The 23,645-nt window shown below is 42.3% G+C and overlaps 1 protein-coding gene across 10 annotated transcripts in view; it reads left to right on the top strand.

The window, feature by feature from the left end:
* Positions 1–23,645, top strand: part of DPF3 (double PHD fingers 3) — a 185,925-nt gene that overhangs the window by 104,930 nt on the left and 57,350 nt on the right. For all 10 annotated transcript variants that reach the window (XR_013929787.1, XR_013929788.1, XM_080397653.1 and 7 more), the window contains 2 exons: positions 19,006–19,133; positions 23,008–23,103. Coding sequence is in view for 8 of the 10 variants with exons in the window: in XM_080397653.1 (XP_080253779.1) it covers positions 19,006–19,133; positions 23,008–23,103 (224 nt within the window). In the remaining 2 variants the exon portion in view is untranslated. The remainder of the gene's footprint in view (positions 1–19,005; positions 19,134–23,007; positions 23,104–23,645) is intronic.

Below are 23,645 nucleotides of genomic sequence, written 5' to 3'. Positions count from 1 at the left end.
GCTTTCTACTCAGCGCAGAGTGCACCCGTCCAAGCTGTGAGCAGCCAGTGTCTCCAGGGAAAGCTGTGGGAGATGGTGCCAAAGGCTTTACTAAGGTCCAGGCAGACACCACCCACAGCCTTTCCCTCATCCACTGGGCAGGTCATCTTGTCACAGAAGGAGATCAGGTTCATCAAGCAGGACCTGCCTTTCCTAAACCCACGCTGGCTGGGCCTGACCCCCTGGTTGTCCTGCATGTGCTGTGTGATGGCGCTCAGGATGACCTGCTCCACAACCTTCCCCGGCACTGAGGTCAGGCTGTGACAGGCCTGTAGTTCCCCGGATCCTCCTTCCTGCCCTTCTTGTAGATGGGTGTCACACTGGCTGACCTCCAGGCTGCTGGGACCTCCCCAGTTAGCCCAGACTGCTGATAAATGTTGGAGAGCGGCTTGGTGAGCTCCTCTGCCAGCTCTCCCAGTACCCTTGGGTCCGGCCCCATAGGCTTGTCTGTGTCCAAGGGGAGCAGCAGGTCCCCAACCGTTTCCTCCTGGACTGTGGGGGCTTCATTCTGCCCCTGGTCCCTGCCTTCCAGCTCAGGGGCTGGGTACCCAGAGGGAAGCTGTTCTTGCTGTTAAAGGCTGAGGCAAAGAAAGCATTAAGTGCCTCAGCCTTTTCCTCATCCTGCGTGGCAGCGTTCCCCACCGCACCTGATAAAGGATGCAGGTTCTCCTTGGCCTTTCTTTTGTTTATGATGTCTTTGTTATCTTTCACGGCAGTGGCCAGCCTAAGTTCTAGCTGGGCTAATTTTTCTAGCTAGCTCTAATTTTCTCCCTGCGTTACCTCAGGAGTTGCCCTCCAGAGTTGCCTGCCCCTTCCTCCAGAGATGGTAAGCTCTCCTTGTTTCCCGAGTTCCAGCCAAAGCTCTCTGTTGAGCCAGGCCGGTCACCTTTCGGCACATGGGGACAGCCTGCCCCTGCCCCTTTAAGACTCCCTTCATGAGGAATGCCCAGCCTTCCTGCACCCGTGGCCCTTCAGGGCTGCCTCCCAGGGGACTCTGTCAGCCAGGCTCCTCAACAGGCCACGCTCGGCCCTCTGCAAGTCCAAGGTAACGGTTCTGCTGACCCCCCCTTGCTTTCGGAGAATCGAAAACTCTTCTCACAGGTTTCTGCAGATGCAAGTTTACCAGAGATACTTTTGTGTAGAGCTTATTTTAGTGTTTGGGTTTTTAAATTATTTTTCATGGCTTTTATAAACGTTTTCTGTCATGAAACCTGAATTTGGGGCAGGGATGACATGACAGCCAGCAGACAGAAGCAACTTTTGTTCTCTGATGACTTGGTCTAGATTCCTGATGTACGATGGGGTTTAACAGCCTGTTACCAGCTGCTGTGACTTGCAGTGTCTGCCCTCCAAAATCTTGGAATTAAAATGTTTTTTTAAAAATCTGCTTTTTATTCAAGTACTACTGCCTTCTGAAGGATTTTGGCTTTTAAAATAACTCTACTCACCTTTTATATTATTTAGTACTTCAGAATATCAATGGTGTTAGGATATTTTTGTCCCCTTTATCTTGTTTCCTACTTTTCCACCTGCCGGTGCCGCTGGCCCGGGGCGGGCCGGGGCGGGAGGGGAGGGCCCTGCCCGTGAGGCGGGCGGCGGCGCGGCGGCGCCAGCAGAGGGCGCAGTGCGTAGCGTGTTTCCGCACGGGCAGGGCCTGGGCGACGCGGAGCCACCCTGCGGAAAGGCGCGGGGCCCGCTGCGTGTCAGGCTGCGGCCGTGGCCGCGGAGCCTGCCCGCTGAGTCAGTTTTTTCATAGATTTTCCTCAGTGGCAGGAATAGCCTGTATTTAAACGATGATTTGTTAGAAGCAGGATGCGATTTTGGTAGGTGGTGCCGAAGCAACAGCCCTGCAGTGTATTTAGGTCAAGTGTTGAGCAAACATTAGGTGGAATGTCAAACAACTCAACGTCGTGGAGTGTGGATGATGATGAGCTTCCTACCTGAAGAAGCTGCATGACCTATGTCAAATAATTTTACTGAGCACTTCCACGTGGATCCTGTAGTTTCTGGTTTAGCTAGAGCAGATCTCATTTTCACCCATTCCCATCAATCTTTATTTTTGGCACCTCACGAGTAAAATAAGAAAAAAATACTTAACTTTTTGTGATACTTCATTTTTCTTACTTGATGTGTTACAGTGCACATGTGCATGCTGACCGTGCTGAATCCTGAGGTTGGTCTATCGTGTCACATTTCTGTAGCACTTTAGTATAAAATGAAGTTTTGTATGATGAATACAAATCTGAGAGCAGGGATGCTGGAAGTTCTTGAATTTTGGTTTGTTTTTTGTGGTTTGGTTTTGGGTTTTAGGGCTACATAGGAAATTTCAGTGTGTAAGAAAAAGGAAACAGTCATCATGGCTGTAGGAATCCCTAAACACCCCAGATGTTTTTTTCCTACAGGGGGGGGGGGAGGGGGGAGGAATTAATTTCCCAGCTCTAGCTTTTATTTATACCAAAATAAATACTGGTTTCTGCTGAGCTTTCTCTTTCGGGCTTCTTATCCAGCAATCCACCTAAACATTGGTCTAAATTTAAGTAGGTGTTTATTCACCAGCTAAGCCTGCAGTTTACAGATGAGTCCATCAATGCTACTGAATCAAAACAATAGGTTCCAATTCTCCACTAATCTTGCCTTCACAGCAGGACATGGCACCACAGGCAAGAGCTGCTGCTCTATGGCACTTAAACATCCAGCTATGACTGGTGTTAGAAAAAGTGATTTTCTGTCACCAAGAGAAAACTCATCAGTGTGGGACCTCCTCGTGAAGCAGTTTCTTCATTTTACACACATATTTCAGCAGACTTCATTCCGTCTCATCCACCACCTTTAAATTCTTCCTACAATGGGGACCTATGCTAGTCCAAATCTCTGGCCAGATAATGTTTGCTTTCCTTTTCTTATGTAGCACTAAGAATACCAGAGAACACAGCCCTTTCTGCATGTATTCACTGACATTGAATCATGGTGTAGAAGTCCCGCAGTAAAATACCTTTGTCCCATTGCCAGTCTGCAGTAAAGGTGCCAACCTCTACACTTAATGCCTTGCCCCACTATCACACGCTTGCATCACCTGTGCCTGTACAGGACTACACAGCACCTGGACAATGGTATACCTTTTTCTATCAGCTTCTCAATGTGTAAAATGGAGGCGCTAAAACATTGATTTCACTTGTCTGTCTCGGAGAAATGCCTACCAGAGAGTTAATAAATCTTTGTAGAGAGTTTGGGAAGGGTAGGGGAGATCTTTAAATAAAAAGGTATTTTAGGAGTAGAGGAAGCCACTTGCCAAGCCTTTAAAGTACCAGTACTAAACATTTTGGCCATCAGCATGGAGTCTTGCAAAACTGCTATGAAAGTGTGCTGATTCTGGTGCAAAACCTGGGCTTATGTGTACCAGGAGGGTGATGGAAAATAATTTGTTACACATCCAGATATACTAATAGAGACTCGCTATTGGTGAATTGTTGAGCCAATTTTCGCAAGACTGGCTGTACAGTGTGTAAATGTTAGGAAGATATCTCAAGTTTTGCACAGTGTAACTCTTCTTGCTTCATTTTGGCCACTGATGAGCTGGCCTTCTGCATGTCATGGCTGCCGGGGCTGTGCTAACTTTTTCAAATCGTGCACTGTTCTTGCTGGTTATTGTTACATGTCATAAGCTGCAAATTCTTAAACTAATTCAGCTCAGCGAGTGTGAGCGAATTTGTGTTTCCCCCCAAATGAGATTTCATGATTTTGCAGGTATGCAAATAAAACACACTCATTTCTAGAAAAGCAAATAATATTCTATAAATAGCACAGTCAAGAAAACAAAAACATTGTTTCTTCTGCTTAACTCTGTAGTCATGCTGCTAGAATTTACAGGATTAACTTTGTTAGTTTCTCTTTCATTTGTGGGATCTGGAACAGGTTACTACAAGCATTTTATATGCACAGTTTTACCAGGAGAACTGTGTTGGTTAGCTAAGGTTGCTTGTATGAATCACCTGGGATTACTCCTAGTTCTTGTGTGGTTGAGCCAGTTTGCATAATTAGGAGAAAGCTGCATGAAGAAGCCACCGGGCTTTGGAACCTCTCTGGGTTTTGATCAAAAGCCCATTGAAGCCAGACCCCTCTGGGTCTAGTCATCAGGCTACGGCAGAAGTAGAAAGTGAACAAGATAAGGCAATTTTGGAAGCTGTTAAATCTCTTTCTGAGTTCTCTGGGTCTCATCCCTGCCAATGGGAACGTAGGCTGCATGTGCAGTGACCCACAGACACAAGGCTGCTGTAATTTCAAAAGCAATGCAGGCACTTAGAGGTGACTTTTCCACTGGTGTGTAGTCTCAGCTGTATTTAGTATATTTGTGAAAATAGAGTTATGATGACTTTGGAGCCAAGCCATTTGAAAAATGTTTTGATCACGACAGTAGGCCATTAAATTGAAAGGATGAGTAGTTCTGATGAACCCCTCAGAGCCTCTTCAGTGTGGCTGCAGGTCATCTCTTGGGGCTCGATCTGCAAGACATGAGGAAAGCTTTGAGGGCTCAGGCATCTGAGATGGCATTGGCTTGAAATACCTGGGCTGCTTGAGAGGGAGCTTACTTGTGGTGCCGCCACCCTTTCTGTGTTATCCAGCCCATTGTTTTGCTCTTTCGCTTTTCTTGGCTACTGTGTGTTTGACCTACATCTGGCTGCTAGGATGCGTCTTTGGGAAGAGTTTTTTCAGCATGTGCCTCTTAAGCTGCCAAGGCCTGACTGTGAATGCCGTGTTTCTAGGAGACGTATTATTCCTACTGGAGAGGTAAAATGCTGTGGGATTTATCCCCTTACTATGAAGTTAACATCGATGTTTGTAAGTAACCATCAGGATTACTTATTTCTTAAATAAATAGATTTAACCTTAAAAAGAGAGGAGTGCAGGTTTGCTGAGAATGGGATTCCCTTCTTAGGGAAAAGGTGGCTTTGAAAGAGTATTTTGGCACTCCCCAGGTAGGCGTGGGAGGCCTAGGAGTGGGTTGCCCAAGTGGTTCCCTCAAGGCTTGTCAGGAAGAAGGGGTATGGGAACCCCTGGGGAAGCACCAGGGGATAGTACCTGGGGAAATGCTGGAACCCAGCAGATTTGTTTCCCCCAAGGCACATCAGCTCTCTAGGAAAGGGGAGGGGCAGCTGGGAAGTCGCCTGCCCTGTAGGAGTCTTGCAGCTAGAGCTGAACCTGAACAGCTTTGCTGGCAAACCTCCTGCCACTTTTCTTAGTATAGCTGTACCAATGCCTGAAAAAGAATAAGCTGAATTGGCAAAGGGATTTTTGTGCAAGAGTAGTACTGGATACAAGATCCTAGAAAATAGGTGTCTTTTATCTGATTCACTGCATCTATTTTGTATGTTCATGTGAGTAATCCTGGGAGTTCTCTGGTAATCATATAAAAAAGGGTTTATAGGATCAAGTCCCCAGGGCTTAGTCTTGTAAGATGCCAAGCTGTCAAACCCCAGACAAGGAAAGCACCTTTAAGAACATGAGTGATCTTTTGTAATTAATGGGACTTGTCACATGCTTAAAATTAAATCCACATCTAAAGTACTGGGTTGGACCAGACTTGCAGGTTTGGTAATCAGCATCCTGCAAGACAGAGCCCAATAAGGTTACTGGGCTACTAGATCACCATATAGCAGAACCTGTGTACTATTTTATAGAAGGAAACGTTAACAAAAAGTAGCAAAGATATTATGGAATATTACTACATTCAAAATATGTTTTTTAAAAAACTTCTATTCAAGTTTATTGTTCTCCTGACACATTGCAAATGAAATTGTTTTGTAGTGTGAAATATTATAAAATTTATAGCAGGTGATATTTTTCTGGTGTATAATATAAAGGAATGAGCAATAAATGTTAACATAAAATCCAGTTTGAAGTCTTACAAGGCAAGCTTTACAGAGTTGCTAAGAGTAGAATGGAGAGTGTGATGGTATCCCTTCCCACATCCCTACATCTCCCACCACCTTCCTTGGTGGAAGTCTTCAGTCTGTCATTCCCATTCTCTGGACTAAACATAATCATCTTGCACCTGAGAGATATTAAGTATGTTTTTACAAGATTACAATTAATTTCAATATTCCCAGCATTTTGTATTTGATTGCCTAATAGTTTACTACAGGTATTTTATGCTTCAGGATTCTGACAGCGCTGGTGTTTGCCATGGCATCAATTTCCAATAATGAACTCCTTGGGGGAAGGAGGGTCGATGCAATGTATGTTTGGAGGGGAATTAAGAATGGAATAGGTGGATATGGCTTTTCTATGCAATGTCTTCCAGACCAGAGATCTCAGAATGCAGTTTGAGCATGGTTCCCCTTAAACAAACAAGGTAATTTAGTGCTAGGACCTTAGCTGTTGTAGGTAGGTACAGTTCTGTTAAAGACTACAGCGAGCAGCAATTTCCATCAGCTAAAGCTGTGGTTCTTGAGGTGGGGGAAAAGGGTGAAAACTTTACTCCTCTTGATGGAAATGATGCACTTCTGAATACATGTGCTTGCCCTCAGGAAGTATGGGGTTGATGTCTTAGGAACACATATGGTCATGATTAGTATCCTATGCATGTCCTACAGAGCTGTAGTGAAAATCCTTTTGTTGTTGGCCTAAAATAAACAGCATTGCATGATAGAAGTAAAAGACAAATTTTCAAAGCTGGCTCAGGCGGATAGAGTGCTAAAACTACATTTAAACACTTTAAGCAATTTCTTTGTATTTTTGAGAGATGGTGAATGCTTTTATCTTCTCATGATTTCCTTAGTATCTGTGAATGACACAGTTACAGATACATGCTACTCTGACAAAGTGAGGTTCATAGTTACAGGAATTTCTGGAGTGATGCTGCATTTTTAAATGATGCTATGGGTACATCTGCCATGTAATGCTCATTGCCTAAGTGAGGTAGCAGCACGGCAGGAGAACTGGAAACACAGAAGATGTATCTGTGAGCAATGCTATAGACTAGGACAGTATCAGCAAACAAAGACACTATTAACTAAATAGAAAGGAGTCAGGATTAAGTGCTCTGTGCCTCTGAAGCTGCTATACCAGGGTTGGCACTATAAATATACTTACAGTATATTCATCCAGGGAGCTTTCTGTTAATATCTGAATGGGCAAAATAAAAAAAAATAACCTCTTTTTGCTAAACATGATGCCCCAAGTACATCTGAACTCTCAGCAAGTGCTACAGATGGAACCAGAGTGCATCCAACTTTTTTGTTTTGCCTTTCAATCCTGAATCTTAATTAGTTCCCTACTGCTTTAGTACATGCACAACATTTTAATAGTCATAAGGACTTACTCCAATCCACATTGCCATTTCCACAATTCACTCTTTCATACCAGTAGCATTTCTCCCCCCCGCCCCCTGTATTTAGGAATAGCTTAAAGAAAACTAAATAGCCAAGCGTGTAGCTGTAGATTGATGAGGTTGTCACACCATTCTCTTCACTGTTTTCTTCCGACCTGCACTGTGCTCTAATAGATGGATGATTGCTGGGGGAGGGAGAGAGTTAGCAAATCCCACAGCCAGATGTTCAGGGATGGACACAGTGACCTTCTCAAGGAACCCAGAGGACTATAACTGTGTCCTTCTGAGGGAGAAGGACACTCAGGTGCCTCTGGCTGCCTGTGTTTATCTCTCTTTTCAAAAGGAGCACAAATGGGCGCAGCATGGCTGCAAGGATGGATGTTTCTCAGTGCATCGTGGGAAATGACCAGTCATCCGTCTCTTCACTGTGGAGTCTGCCTGCAGCCATCAATCTTGTAGCCCAGCACGGCAGCTCCTTTGGCTTAGTTTGGCTCAATGTTAGATGAACAAAGGGAAATGAAAGCTGAGCAGGGGAAAGGAGAGAAGAGCAACTATTATCTATTTCACTTTGTTTTCCCTTTGCATGGCTATCTTTCCCTCTTCCTCATTATCACCTATTTTCTCTGGGTTTTGTAAGGTGCAGGAAGAGTTCAGAATGTGTATTTTCAGGATCTGGGAGTTTACAGTGTTTCTCTGTTAGCAGAGGGGGGAAAGGAGAGAGATACTGAAAAGGCATAATTCAAGGCCCACAGCTTCCATTTTTCAGGCTTTTCAGAACAAGTCTGCCATAGTTTAGCTGCAGTAGGCAAGGAGAAGGAATGTAATAGCTTTCCTCCATCCTGCTGTTTTTCTCCCTTCTTCTTTCCTATTCCTTCCTCAATGCTCAGTGTTTTCAGATGTGTATTTCCTCTCTCCATTCCTGTTCTGTTCAAAAAACAATCAACAGAACCACATGATGGGGCTTTCTGGAGAAAGGTATGTACTGCTGTCCAGAGCCATGGTGGCAGCTCCTGTCAGCAATCACAAACTCGCTCGAGTCAAGCCTGCTTGGTGCAGCAGTGCTGGGGCTGTGTGGGCTTTGCACAAGCTGCCTGAACTCATCCACAGCCTGTGGTTCCTACTGTGAAACCAGAGGTCATGGCAATACCTTCATTGCAGTTGACACTCAGCCTGTCAGAATAAAAAAGCATTCAGATACATCTGCTTGTACACTTAGCACTGAATTAACTGATTTTAGCACTGAACTGAGATGGGTCAGGTTTTGCCTGAAATATTCAGATTTGATGTACTTTGCACCAGGCTAGATGGAAAAGGGGTGTTTGAATTTAGTACCTGCTGGATGCCTGCAGCTAGGGTCTGCTTTTTTCCACAGTGAGCTGTAATGTGGTTGTTTCTTCTGTGGTCCCCTAAAATTCTTGCCTCTGGATATCACAGCGAAACATGTTTGGCTGATTTTGTAGAAGGCTTATTTAGAGATAGCGTTGCTCCCCTTAGCAACTGGCCCACTGTGGTGTTTGATTGATGTGTTTAAAAAAAAAAGTGTGATTGCATTTACTTTTTAATTTTCCTGGTTGACCTCAATGATCTAAGCAACAGGTCCGAAAGAACCAGGCTTTCCTGCAGAACTACAGTAGGAGATTTCTGTCTCCTGCTTTTTACTGTAGGCAAAGAACTGAGATCTTCCAGGCATACACGAAGCTTATTATTAGTTTCAAGGTTCAGCTAAGCACGGAGATGGAGCAAGTGAACTCTGTAAAAGCAGATATTGGACATAGAGATGTCTGAGGAATCTTTACCTGCTTTCAACCCAAATGTGCCATCTGGAGTGAATAGACATGCCAAGATGGGGAAAATTTATACCATCATGGGTTTAAAGAGATGCTTTGCAGTTTGTTCTGATTTTGTTGGGGTTTTTGTTGGTTTTTTTCCCCCCTTCTTTTTTACCATAAACCTAAAACATAAACCCTCAAGGGAAACATTTGTTTAGTGAAAACTAGTTTCTCCTCCCCCACACCTTGCATGAGCAGGCTTTACAAGCGGGCACAAGACCTGTCTGAGTGGGGATATTCAGGGAATTCTTTTGTATTTTCTTTACAAAATAGACAGCATCCTTTTCCAACCTGTGCATTTAATTGTGCCCCTTTTGAATGAACGGCCATATTTTCTGCTGCTACCCATTTTGCCTCCCTGCAAATTTTGAAAAAGACAAATCTTGTTCATGTTGTCATGAGACAGCCTACCCCAGATGGCACATCTGTGTCTTGGGATGCCCTCTGGCTGGCCTGTTGGCAGGCATTCCCGTGGCTTTGAAGGTCACCTTGTTTACACCTTGCCTTTTTCCCCCTCCCTATTCAGAGTCTTGCTGAGCCTGCAGGCTGGGCTTCACCATCTGCATTTTCTCTGGTGCCATTAATCTTCCTGTTTACCGTTCTGTTATTAATTCTAGAGTTCACCTTTTTGTCTAAACGCTTTATAGGCCTCTTGGAATTTCTTGCCTTTTTGTGGCAAGAGATCTGAGCATCTCAGTAGATTATTTGCTTTGTTCTTTCTCATTTCTGAAAGGATACCTACTAGCAACCCATGCTATTTTTCTATTACAAGCTTTCATTTTTATAGTAACATTTTTCAGTTATATAGCTTCGTCTGTCAGATGCATCTTACCATATGAGTAAATATTATCCTTATCCTTGGAATTTGTGAATTGGCCACTGAAATCTGCTATCCATGGAACTAGTCTTGCTTTTCCAGTGTTCTTGTTGACTGGAAAAAAAAGTGGTTTTAAACCTGACTTCCTGAGAGCCTATAAGAACACCTTGTATTTTTGGTCCATTTTATTTGAATGCCTGAATACCTATGAATATTAAACAGTCCCTACCAAACCCCAGAGGATAGATGAAGGCTATCTCCACTTGACAGATGATGGAAGAGCAGAGGGTACCTTTGTTAGAGTTTGGCCCAAGATCACATACATGGTGAGACAGCAGCGATGCCAAGGGCAGTGTCTCGGGTGACTGTTCCCTATCCTATCCAAAAATCATTGCCACTTTGCTGTGGCCTTTCTCTTCTTCAGTGGTTTATGCAGATTTGGTATTTACTGAGCTGGGGACGCTGAACCAGCTCTGCTTGATGTGACTGACTTCAAACACCACACCATGTGAATGTGGCTATCCTGCTTCCCAGGCCTGCCTGGCTTGCAGAGCACCGTCTTCCTCAAGTGGGAGCTTTGCAGACAGAGGTGCAGGATCAGGACCAGGACACCTGTAATCTGGCTGAGAGATGCTAATAAGCCCTGCTGCATCCTTGCTGATGCCTTCAGAGCTGACTGGGTGTCTCTGCAGGCTCCCCAGTGCTTTGGGTTTTAGAATGGAGCTGCTGCATAATGTGAGCACGTGGAGCCAGCCAGAGCTGAGCACTGCACTCAAGCACATAACCCCCCTCAGTCCGGAGCATGAGAAAGCATAGAGCAGGCTCCCAAGAATCATTGCAGGACTCAGATTGGCTTTGGCAGGTTTATCAGCTCTGGCTTAGTGCCGGCTCTGCTAGGCCTGGACTGAATTAATTGGGATGCTTGTGCACTGCAGTTGAGAGATAACTGCATTACAGAGATTTATCTGTTACTAAAGGTATCCCCTCCACTGTGCTTGGTAAAGGAAGAGGAGAAGCTATGTAGAATCTCACAGAATTTGCAGCAAGGTTAGGGCATGGTTGGTTTTATGCATGGTTTATGTATGAGTTTGCATTCAGTACGAGCGGTTTCGTTCAGTGCTGTCACATATGGAAACAGTACAGTTGATTGCAGTGGAGGTCTGCTCCCTGTTACCATTTGCAGAGTGTGCAGCATTGGGGTGACTGGCCCGGCTGTCTGTTGTAGGGGTGACTGGTGTTTGCTAATAGCTGTCTGGTTACGGGACAATAATCAGATTCTGACTCTTCTGATGGGTCAAAAGGGCCATCCATATGTGAGTGTATCTATATTGACCACTTGCAGATAGGTAGGCCAAGTTATTGTCTTACTCCAAACAGACCAGAAGCCCTGTTAAGAGTGATGCAAAGCCCCGAAGAACAGACTTTGTGCTCAGGAATTTTCTCTGAATTGTAGCAGATACCCAGCCTCTGTCACTTGATATTGCCTACAGTGTTGCCTGATGCCGCAGAAATCCTGGTGCAGTGTAAGCCCATGTAGAACGCAAATGCAGGAGTGACCAGAACTCAAATGATTGCTAGAATAATGTTATTGAATGGAAATATTCCTTTATGATTTGAGCCCTGAGGGTAGTTACCTGATCCAGCATTTAGCCTGATACTGTAATTTGGCAGTCTTTGAGAAGCGGGTACAGTATATTATATGTGACAATGATTTATATCTGTGCTGAGAAATAAATCTGTAAAGAACTTCCAAGAGACAACTGACAGGAGGGCTGGGTTTTTTTTATTGGGAGAATTTACAGAGGCATTCTAGTCTGCCAAAAAAATACAGCTGCTTGTAAAGTCCACATTTTGATGATGGGTTAAATTAAACAATGCTTATGCTTATGTTTGAAGGCCTCTGCTGTTTTCTGCAGCCTCATTTCTCCCTCCTGTTTTGTTGTAGCCTCCTGGGACATATTTTAGCTAGGGGCTGATAGAAGCTTTCCATTGGATCCTGGTCATAAAACTCAAAGTTGTCCTCTGATTTTTCTGCTGTTTACGCCTAGGCTGAAGAGTGAAAGTGTCCAGTCCCCCCATATCATAGCTTTCTCTGTCTTCTTCCATCTGTTCACTTTCTGTCCCTGCCCCATGCTCCCCCTCAACCTCACCATGAGACTAGCAGCTTTGCAGGAAGAGGTGCTAAGGAGACATTGGGATTTTCTATTCAACTGGTGCTCCCTAGGGCAAATCTCAGTAGTGCCTAAAATTTGCAACAAGCGTTTAGTAAGATTCATTTAAGAGCTTTGTAGGATCTCACAACTCCAGCCTGAAGAGGGGTTTTCATTTAATGGCAGGTAGTCCTCTGAACTATTCTTTCTACACAAAACGGTTTGTTTCTGAGGAAACAAATACTGTGTTGTTTTCAAGTACTCTTGCTTCTAAAACCGGTTTATCATTCTCTGACTGGATTCTTGTTCTTGCCATGACCCTGTTTACCTTGAGAGTACAATAATATACATGAGGTTTCAGGGTGGAATTGGCAGATGAGACAAAGAGTTACTGGAGTAGCCTTACAATCTCCAGTACAGCCATGGCTTTATTGTGTCTGGCTTGGATTAAAAATAAAGTGAATTTGATGTTTACTAGTCTCTAGGGGCATTTGTTTGGCTTTATGGATGCATTGTGAGAGTCTGTGTTATCAGTAGTCTAGCCTCATGGGAGGCCCAGTGCTGGGCTGGCAGGAGGTCCGGTGGACCAGGGTTGGAGAGGATTGTAAGTGCAGAACTGGCACTGACACATTTGCTACGGATGGGTGCTGAACTGCAGTAGTGTTGGGAGAACAGGGACTGTAGAATGTCAGGATTAAAGCATGACAGCAATAATGTGAGCATCTGCACCTGGAATAGCAGGAGATGGTGCAGTGAAAGAAGGGGTTTGAAGGTCCAGATCTGTGGGAGACGTAAAGATCTGTGCTGCGCTGTGCTGGCAGAGGCATGCTTACAAAAAAAGCTTGCAGAGCCCTGCCTTTAGTATACCTGGTTCTGGTCACTGCCGTGAATGCATCATTTCCAAGGACACTGACAAATCACTGTACTGGCCATGAACGTAAGAAGCAAGCAAGCAAACGAACAAGCTAAGGAGAGTCTGGTTGTGCATGCACAGAAAACCTACAAAATCCAGTTATTCACATATGGCATTGTCTCCTCTTTCTTAAGGGATTCCATCCCCCCTGCCCCCACCCTTTGCACTCTAGCGCTATATTTGTGCCTTGGAGATGTGGAGATGAGCGTATGATGGATGGATGGATGCTGCTTGTCTGGGTTTTTCACCACCATTTCCCCTGGGGCACTCTGTCTGCTGGCAGAGAGCACCATCCCAAAAGATGGTATCTTTTGCAAACTCGACAGCTAACAGACAGCTTCTCTCTCTGCATATTTCCCCAAAGAAGAGCAGGCTTAATCTGGTTTTTATATGGCATATTTCATTATAATCTTTTTGACTTCCCATGTTCCCAATACGCCATCATAAATAAAATGCTGGGGGTGGGAACAGCAGAGATGCTGAGGCTTCACACTCTTGTGACACTGATAGATTCTCATTTTAAACTGTCATGGGATTTAATTGCTTGCTGAGCCACTGCACTGCACTTTCAGACACATCCTGCCACATCCTCTTAATGAGCTTAGTGGCTGCATTTACTCAGCAGTAGTTCTGTTTGCTGTGAATTAGGTGGCTTTTTTAGACCACCTATATGATTTTAAAGAGGTAGTGGTTATTAAGGTAATATCCTTGGATTTATCCATCCTAAACAACACTTCACGGACTCTTAATATATAGTTTCCTTTGGCACTTTTATGTTCAAAAAAACCATCACCAAGAAACAAAAATGCAAAAATCTATGTGCAAAGTCAGTGTTTGTCTAAGAGGGTTTTTGGAAGCTGGATTGCTTTGGTTTGCATAGTAGCTGTCTCTGGCATGATAGATCATGCTGGAACTCACCCAATAAGTATCTCTGTTCCCAATTAGAACTGGAAATGGAGCTGCTTACGAGTGCACAGAGATGATGGCTTGGGTGGCAGCTGCTACTGTGGAGATGGAAATGATCCATTGTAAAACAAATACATTGCACTGTATAGAAAAAGGGATGGTTGTTTTTAATTTATGTTTCAAAGAAACATTGAAAAGTTGCTTAGCTCCCAATGCGTTGTAAACCAAAAGTAGCATATTTAAGGACAGGAATTTGCAGCTATTTTGGTGAATCAAAACTTGAAAAAGCCTACCATTTCATAGGGTTTGTGAAAATGTGCTTCTTTTGGAGGCAGCAGTTCAATACAAAACAGATACAGGAATGATGCTGGCATGGGTGCTTGTTCAAATTCTACCACCTCAGTCTAAGGACCCTGATAAATAGAGAGTTTGCTGCACTGAGCTGGTAAGCAGAAATAACCATGTTAATTTAATCACTATGAAAGGGACTCTGCCAAGTTAAGAAACATAAATTATATGCACACACACATATTTGAATTTTAATATATGCACAATATTTAGCTGTGACACCAATATTACCATGGTTTATTAAACCAGGAAGAATTCTTAAATAACATTTTATTTTTCATTGATGGTTTTTGTTGTTTGGGCACTTCCATTTTGTATGGTTCTGACTGTTCCCCATATCTCCTACACTAACCAGGTGCTATTGCATTTGCAATAGTAACCAAAAAGAAATTTACCTACAAACCTTCTTGAAATCTTTATATAAAAGAGTAAGCTTTTAGTTACAGTGCTTTTACTTGTAGTCATTACTTGTAATAAAGATTATGTTCTCTTAAACCACAAAGTCTGAAGAAGAGCTTGTGATAGAATCTAGGAGTTGCAATAGAAAGAATTTAGAACAATTAGTGGGTAGCAAATGTTATTACCTATATTTTAAAAGGATTTGGATGTGATTCAAGGATTTAAAGACCCATAAATTCTACATGAACGTTTGAGAAATTGATTGAAACAGTAATTAGGTATAAGCAATAAAGCACCTGGGAAATGATGGTATAGGAGGTTCTAACTAACTGACTTCCCCCACTGCCCCCTACCAAGGAAAAGCATGTACAAAATCGTTTAGAGCCATCATGGCCAGGGAGATCTGGGTGGGCCTCCCTGGGGAGATCTGAAAGTGCTTGGTGAATGGGCAGCAGGATGGACATTTTAACTTGTTACCTGTGTGTTTGAATGTATTACGTATGGGAAATTCTTGTCCCTGTTACAAGGTTCCTAATTCTGCTTAGTGTGCAGGTTGAACACTGCAGGGCACTGCCGGAGGAGTGATATAAAGAATATTGTAATGCATTTGTTTAAACGGGCATGTGGTTTCATCTGAAAATATTGGGTGCAGTACTGGTCCATCTTAGGAAGATTATTGAGGAATAAAAGGAAGTTCAGAGAGGTCTGACAGGACAAAGCCATGTGGAAATCTTGCCACAGCAGAGTATTACATGTCTCATAGCAGGAACAAGGGGGCAGGCAATAAATAAGATGAAACACTCCTTCTTTCAAACCACAGTTTAACTGTTGAACTCAGGTGGGAAAACATCAAGGGCAAAAGTGTATCAAAATTCAGAAAAGGCCTGGCTATTCTGTGTATTTCCAGGAAAGCCAGATTTAGGATAACTGGAAGTGATACTGCATTTATCCCTCAGGACTGACGTGTTAGAGATGAGGGTGAAATGCAGTATTAGGGTAGATTATTTTCTTTGAATTTCTCTCATGACAGATACTTATACTTTCTTCTGCAGCATCCAATGTGACTGCACAGTATAGCCCAACAAGTATCAAAGCAAACAGAGGCGTGTGTGGGGTCATGGCTTAATTTCTCAAGCCTAGAAGAGTCTCTCTCTGGCCTTGTTTGAAGCTTCTGACACTGGCTGGTACCTTCATAAGCAGGACATGGGTGGAACAGACCCACCTTGCTTCCACACAGCAGTTCCTGTGGTCTGGGGGAAGCCTTGATCTTTCACATGAAAACTACATTTCAGCCGTTTAGTTGGCTTCTCCGTTTTCTTTAGGGTACAGGCATAAGAAAAAAAAATATACTTTTCTAGCTTTTGTAGGAAAATCCTAGAGAGTTCAATAGGAAAGAGAAAATTAGGGATTCAGTGAAATTAATGTAATGATCCTTACTGGTGTTTAACTACTTTAGGTTAACTGAACTATCTTTTAGGTTTTTGAAGACTTTTGTCTTTGAGGGTTCAAAAAGTGGTTTGGAAACATAGTTTACTGTCTTTATTACTGTATCCTTTACAGACTAGCCATCTTCCAGGAAGGACTGAATTCATTCTAAAGTTTGGATTCATTACTAAGATGTTGTCTTTGGACCTGTGAAGGTTTTTATACTGTAAACTTTACATTCCAGATAAGATAGTGTCTGTCATTTCCTACTTTCTAGAGCTACTCAGGAATGAAAATGGACTCTTAGAAGCTACCAGTGGAGAAGAAAATGAAGGAGTTTAATAGCAGTTAGCTTAGTGGGCAAATGGGAGGCAGCTGTCCTGAGTTTCTTTTCACCAGATTTCCTGCTCACTAATTTAACTTCTTGGTGACTCATCTCCCCATCAGTAAACTGGGAATGAAAGTATTACCTCACACTACCTTGTCAGTGGGATATTAAATTTAATAATTAAAAAATGCTCTAAGAGTTTTGGATGAAAAGTCTCCTGGAGTGTTGGAGAGCAGCACCATACAAAACAAACGTGTCTATTAAAGACAGCTGCTGGTTTTTGACCTTGAAGCCTGTCATTCCCTCCAACTTAATGTTCAGAATCTTTGGGACAAACAGGGAGTAGCTGTACTTTCATATATGTTCTACTTATCTCTCAACCCTTCCTTGCTCATTCCTTTTTCTAATGCATTTGTTTGCTGAGTGTATCAGTATCCAGAGGCAGGCACAGCTTGTCACAGTGAAGACATGTTTGTTTCTGATGCCCTTGAGCTTGCTTGAAGCTTCTTCTCTTGCTGAATATATGATGACCCCTTGGGCTTTGCAGTCCCACAAGGTTCTAAATACAGAGCAAATGCTCTTTTGCACCTATGCACAGGACTTTCAAACCAGGCCAAGCCCATAGCCAGATGTGATTATGGAGGTTTCTTAGTGAATTTAGGTTAAAGTGTTGGGATTTGCATGTAAACCGACTCTAAAATCCCTTCTTTCTATTGAAATGTCTGAATTTAGCATCCAGAGGGAGGCACAAGGAGTTCATACAGGGAAACTCAATCTGTATGATTCTCTGTTGTCTTCTCTGTCTCTTATAGCTCAAGTAAGGGAGAAGTTGGGGAAGGTGGCATAATGGGGTGGGTACGCTGAGCTCTGTGCTGAAGACAGAGGCCCGATTGAATAGACTTCCTTGTGATGAGAAGGGGGTTCAATTCACAGTTGACCCCATCCCATTGTGTGGGTTGTCCTGGGAGTTTCCTTTGAAAATCCCAGTGGTTTGGGTCTTCTGCATGGTTTGTACTCAGCCTTTCCCTCCATGAATAGAACAGCTTTTGCTGGAATTTTTGCTGGATTTTCTGTGGTTATTGGCTGAGCAATGCTCTCTCACTTCAGAAGACTTGGGCAAGCATGTTGTAGAAGCACTGATCAGGGACCCTGAATCATTTGCTGGCTTAGAGTTTTTCATATATAGAATAAACATATTCCTGGGATGCAATTGCCCCAAGAAACAGATTATACTTTACTGTCCCAGGTGGAGGTGTTCATTCATTATTTGGATTGCAGGAGTGTTTTGGGACTTTATAAACATGAATTTCTGCCCTGCGGAGTTTACAACTCATGGTGATAGAAAGGCAGGGAGTTTTAGGCAGACTGGGGAGCACAACACAGTCCTAAAAGATGAGCAGTGGACAGAGCTGTGAAATAAGGACACCAGATGCTGATTTGTAAGCATTAGTCCTGTACATTATTACTTTATAAATCTATTGACCTAGAGGAAGGAATTCCTTTTAGAAACGACAGAGTACTTGAGAAATCTATACCTGACATTGTCAGGTAAAAAGACATTCACGATGTCTTTCTGCCATAGGATTACTCTGAATGAACCCCTCCATGAGCAGGGTAGAGGCCAGGATCTACAAGGAAAACTGAATTCTTCCCTAGGTGTATTTTAACATCTTGCTAAAATTAACGTGCTGTTATTTGCCTGTCCGCTGCACTACATAATCTAGTAGCGGCATTCAGAAGGGGGAATAAAACTCTATTCTTCCACTTGTACGGCAAGTTGCATCAAGCTTCCTCATAAACCTGCAGTCTTTGGAGTCCTGTGCCCCAGGCCTGCCCCCAAGCCAGCCTCTGGCTCTTCCTGCAGTGGTTGGGGGCCGTCCTGTTTTATCGGCTAGATTCTGCACTCATAGCTGTACTGACTGGTGTTTCTTCATTGGTGTAGGTCCATTTAAAACAAACTGAAGATTTAATCTAGTCAGTATTATGTGAAAATTCAAGACACGTCCCTTTGTTTTTGCAGTTCAGGTTCTCAGCATTGGCCCTACACACGAGGTCTCTGCTTCCCCACATGTGGAACATGCCCTGGTGTAGGAGAATGCTGCTTGAAGCCATGCTGTATAAACTGCCAGATAATAAATTGCATTAAACTACTTTTCTACTTCAGGAGATCAGATCTTCATATTTGTTATTTCAGTATCTTAGAAAGTCCTGGTTTTGTTCTTTGTTTGAACCAGAGGGAGTTTACATAAAGGAGAAGGATTTTTCCCCCATTTATTTCCTCTGCTACAATACGTCCAGCCTTTTTTTCCTGTAAGCAAGCACAGCAATTGAAAAGATTCGAGGTTTTCAGTAAGACAGAAATTAATACTATATGGAGATCCTTAGCAGTTAAAAAAAGAGCTTGAAGAACTCTCCTTCAAGATAGAAACAAGCTTGAAAGTCTGTCAGTATTCTGCTTGTCATGTCTGTCCTTCTGCTTGTTAGCTGTCTGGGGGAGACACAGTCAGTGTGTTTTGTTTTTCAGAAGTTGATCTGCCTCTGAAAAAAGATGGGTTCACCTCAGAAAGTACAACTCTGGAAGCCTTGCTGCGTGGAGAGGGAATAGAGAAAAAAACAGATACTAAAGAAGAAGACACTATACAAGAAATCCAGGTAAAGGAGAGCCCCATGCCCTGACAGCAGGGCTCAATTTTACAATTTGTCTTTAAGCCTAGCAGATTTTGTCCTGTGGCAGAACAGTGCATCTGTTGATAGTTGTGTCATTCTACTGTCAAAATGTTATCAAACCATTGTGCTACACTGTGATGCTCAAAATGAACTTGGGATCTCGTACAGTTCTCCTGTCACAAGAATATCGCTCGTTTGGCTGCGTTCTGCACAGTTCCTATGCTGGGATTTGTTTTGCAGCTCTATGAGATGGTTGCATATAAAACTGACAAGCAGAGATGGGTCCCAACCATAAACTGAATTTTAGTGCCTCATATTTAAAGTGAATTTGGAGGTGGATTTGAATTTGGATTCACAGTTGCTGACTGTTGACAAAAATGTGTCATTTTATACTAAGAAGTCTTCAGGAAGTATACAAGCAAAATAAATAATTAAAAATATTCTAATCTTAATTATCTCAGTTATTATTAGTGATGCAAGTATGAGAAATATTGCCTCTTCACACACATTATGATTTGAAAGTTATTTGTCAAGATTCCATTTCATCCTTTAACAATTAAAAGTAGAAAAACATTTGTGGGTCTGTCATAGAAAGAAATCAGCTAATATAAAGTGTTCTTATATAAATGCATGTCACTTTATAAAGGCATCTTTATATTGCTAGGAAAGTGGGTCTCTCCCACAGCAGCACATCTTTGGTGATGCTAAACCACCAAAATTAGTGATTTTTAGTGAAAGCCATTGGCAAATGTGTCAAAATTGGTAATTTTGGCTGAGATATAACATGTTGCATCTATACCTAAAACTAGTAAAAAATTGAGTGGACAACGCCATGACAAATGAAACAGAAAAGCATGGGCATCAGATCTATATTACTTAGAGCTCAGACCTACTGGTCTATTTCCTAGAAATTTCACACATGTGAGGGCAGCAAAATTAGGTCTCCTGTTCCCAGTTACACAGGTGAAGGAGCACCATCAAAAAGGAAGCATCCCATGCTAGTGGAGTGGGAAAAAGCTTGCAAGAGGCCTGCTCTGTGTCTCCTTCTTCAGTAGTGTATCTGGGTCTATTAAGCCTGAGAGCCCTAAAGCTCTGTTTATACCTGCTTCTGAGTTCACAAGAAGTCATGGTGCAGCATCCTTATGAGACTGACAAAAATGAGATGCCTTTGGATGTTGCTGTGCAATTGAGCTTCCAAATTATCCCCAGAAGCAGTCCAAGGAAAGATACTTCAGTAATGGTGGAACTGGCACAAGCCTGGGCATTGCAGAGCAGGGAGGGGGGTGCAAAAATCTACAAAAAGTTATCAGCTAAACGACCATAGCTGTGACCTGTCACCTGCATGTTAGTTTCATCAGAACAGATGCAAAAGGCATGTCTTGCTGTTTGCTTGTTATGCAAGCACAGCTTATCTGGATTTGGTCTGTACAACGACTGCCGAAGCATTTGCTAGTAGCCAGCTCCAGCTTTCAGTGTGTACTTCGGCACCTGGCAGCTAGACTGTACCAGATCAAAATCATGATCAGTGCCTTTTATTCACATGACAAATAAGAGAAGGCAAATCTGTTTTGTTCCTTTGCATGCTCTTCTGTGCTGTAACGTGAAAGGGCCTGGCCTCAGTGGTGATGAAAGTGAGCAGGTGGGATAGACATAATTGTAATTCCCACCTCAGCCCCAGCCACTTACCCCCCTCTCATGCTCATAATATCTGTCAGAAGAAGACTTGGTGCTTAGCTATACTGAAGTACATCAGGCTGGGAAACTGTTTTAGAAAGACAGAATAGGAAAAGAAAAGTTACTTTGCTAAAAAGGGTGCGGGTTCCCCCTGCTAAATAGATGGCGTCATTGGGACCTGCTGCACAGTTGTTACTTAACAGCCTTGAGGATTTTGCCCTACAGTAAATTGGTATTGAATGTGTCTCTCCATTGTTTGCTGGAGAAGGCTTTGAATAGCCTTTTGACGATGCATCAGAAAGGCTATGCCCATTCTATCAAGGATTAAAGTCATTACCCTGGCAGTGTCACCAGATTCACACTTGGTTACTTACTATCTGTTCCTAAATTGATGCTGCAATTTTAAAGAAAGAAAGTGGTTTGTAATACTTCTCTTAACTGCTCTTGTGAATTATTATTATTATTGTGGTAAAGTAGCTTCTTCCACTCCCACATACAATATGGTTGCAGTCTTCTCTTTTTTTGGAGATACTTCAAGATAGGAAGCAATGTGAAACTATAAACTCATATCAGTAAGTTTGTTTATTTTCTTACTTACCACTAGCCTCCTCATGTGCAACATTTTCCAAATGCTTCGGTTTCCTAAAATGAAGCCAATTAATGTATGCAATTGCATGTATTTCTAAGAAACATTTTATATATGCAGAACTGGAACTTGCTTATCTTTTACACCCTCTAGTATTTAGTACTGTAGCATTTTGTGAAATTTTATTTCATAATGGTCTGACCTTATTAATAGCCTCCTGAGATGTAAAAATAAAAGGAGCAAAAACCAGATGAAGACTTGATCCTCTACCATGTTTTAAAAATTGTTCGTACTTTTCAAAAGGGATACTGTCCAATATTAGTCTTAAAAAGTTAGCTGATAAAATAAGAGTAAACCTGTATAGTTGGTCTTCCAAATACAGGGTTTTTTAAAAGGGAAATTTCTGTTGTATTCTTTCCCACAAATTCAGAATTTGGTGCTTGAGGTATGCAGAAAAGAGAAAGCAACTGTGACTTGCTCCTGTTCTCCCTCTGCTGGCTCTCAAATAGCTGTTAAGTAGAAATTTTACAGGGCAGGGACAAATACAGTAAGACTGAAAAACTTCCCCATAAGTTTATTGTCACTCATTATGCGTCATGGCTGCATGTTGTAATTTAAATGAAGGGTGGCATGGCAAAGATAAATTAGTCATTCCAGATTAGTCCCTTACAAATTGGCACTGCACCATGAATGGCAGGAGTGGCTGGGACCCATTTCTGTATTTCTAGCAGACATGTCAACAGGGCCTCTTTCCACAGTAGTGTTGTGATGATTGGTCTTGCCTTTGTCCATGCCATGTCTGACTTGTGCAGTTATTCAGGATGTCCAGCCTGTGTTTGATTCTGGAGAGGTTACATTTCAAAAGATGAAGATGAAAGTATTTAAATTCCCTGGCTTGGACATCATACAATTATGTAAGATGATGACTTATTTTTCCTATTAAATAATGTATTGAAGGAACTGTTGCTATTGTTCCTATTAACTTCAGTGAGACCTGTACTTCCACAGCGTTCGCATGCAGCCAGACCCCTGCTTCCAGATTACAGGGTTGTACCTGTGGTGTATGCCCTGAAAGATGTTACTTTCTAGATCCACCAAACATGCTGGAATACATGGAGGAATTTTCTCTGTTTTTGCTAAACAAAGAAAATTGTGAGCTGCCAAGGAGGAAACCACTGGTTTCTGTCTTCTTAAAGTGCATTCTCAACATTAAAGGGAAACAAAACAATTTAAGGTGCAAGAAAAAAAAAGTATCATGCAAACGATTTCCCAGACAGAGCCTGCAGTTATGCATTCTAATACTTGTGTTGTCTTGGGGTATTGGTGCTCAGTGATGCCACTGTTATTTCTTAGGAACCTGTTTTTCATAGTTGACTGATATCAGCGGTATTTTTTAATAAGAACTCCCTGGAGAACTGAGGGTGGAAGGGAAAGCATTTTGCTTTAGTGGAAAGAAGTAGGGGTTCTGGGATCTGATTTGGCATTGTATCATTGATCAACTGTAATTTAATAATGTGCAGTCTCTGTGGTAAAGAGCAGCAGTTGGCTATGTGTCACCTTGTTTTCTTCTAACCATTCCTGTTTATTGTTCAACCACAGAGGGTTTTAGAAAATGATGAAAATGCAGATGAAGTAAATGAGGAAGAGGATTTGGAAGAAGATATTCCAAAACGAAAGAACAGGCCTAGAGGACGGGTAGGTGGAAACTTTACTGGAATAGAAAGGAAGGAAGCAAACCTCTGCTTTCTAAATTTACATTTGTCAAATGTATCATATATGTGAAGTGTATATCTATAGATATATGATAGTGATAACACTATAGATAATTTTCAATCATATGGTCAAAGATTTTTAATATTTTTTCTGTTTACTTTTGTGAATTACCAAGAAAAAAAGACTATTTTGAAAGTAAAAAGTTGGGGTAAATATATTATGGTGTTGTATTTGCAATTGTAATGTAAACTGTAATAATTATGATGACATCCTGCTATTACAGTGCTCTTACTTTAAAACAACATTTACTAATTACAGAAAAGCAACAAATTCAGTCATGACAGCCAAAAACCCCACCAAAACAGTAACTTGAACTGTGTTAATACATTTTGCAGCTTTCTCCAAGGTAGCCCTTTGTGGCTGACACTGGCCCTCTTGAGCCCATGGCAAATCTTCCATTTGCTTAAAATGGGCAATATTTTATCCTTAGGGGAGTCTGTGTCCCTTTGCTTACCTAAGATGTT

This window comes from Falco punctatus (assembly GCF_963210335.1).
Source record: "Falco punctatus genome assembly, chromosome: 7".
NCBI lineage: Eukaryota > Metazoa > Chordata > Aves > Falconiformes > Falconidae > Falco > Falco punctatus.
Note: the sequence above shows the minus strand (reverse complement) of the source record. Positions and strands in the feature narration are given on the sequence as shown.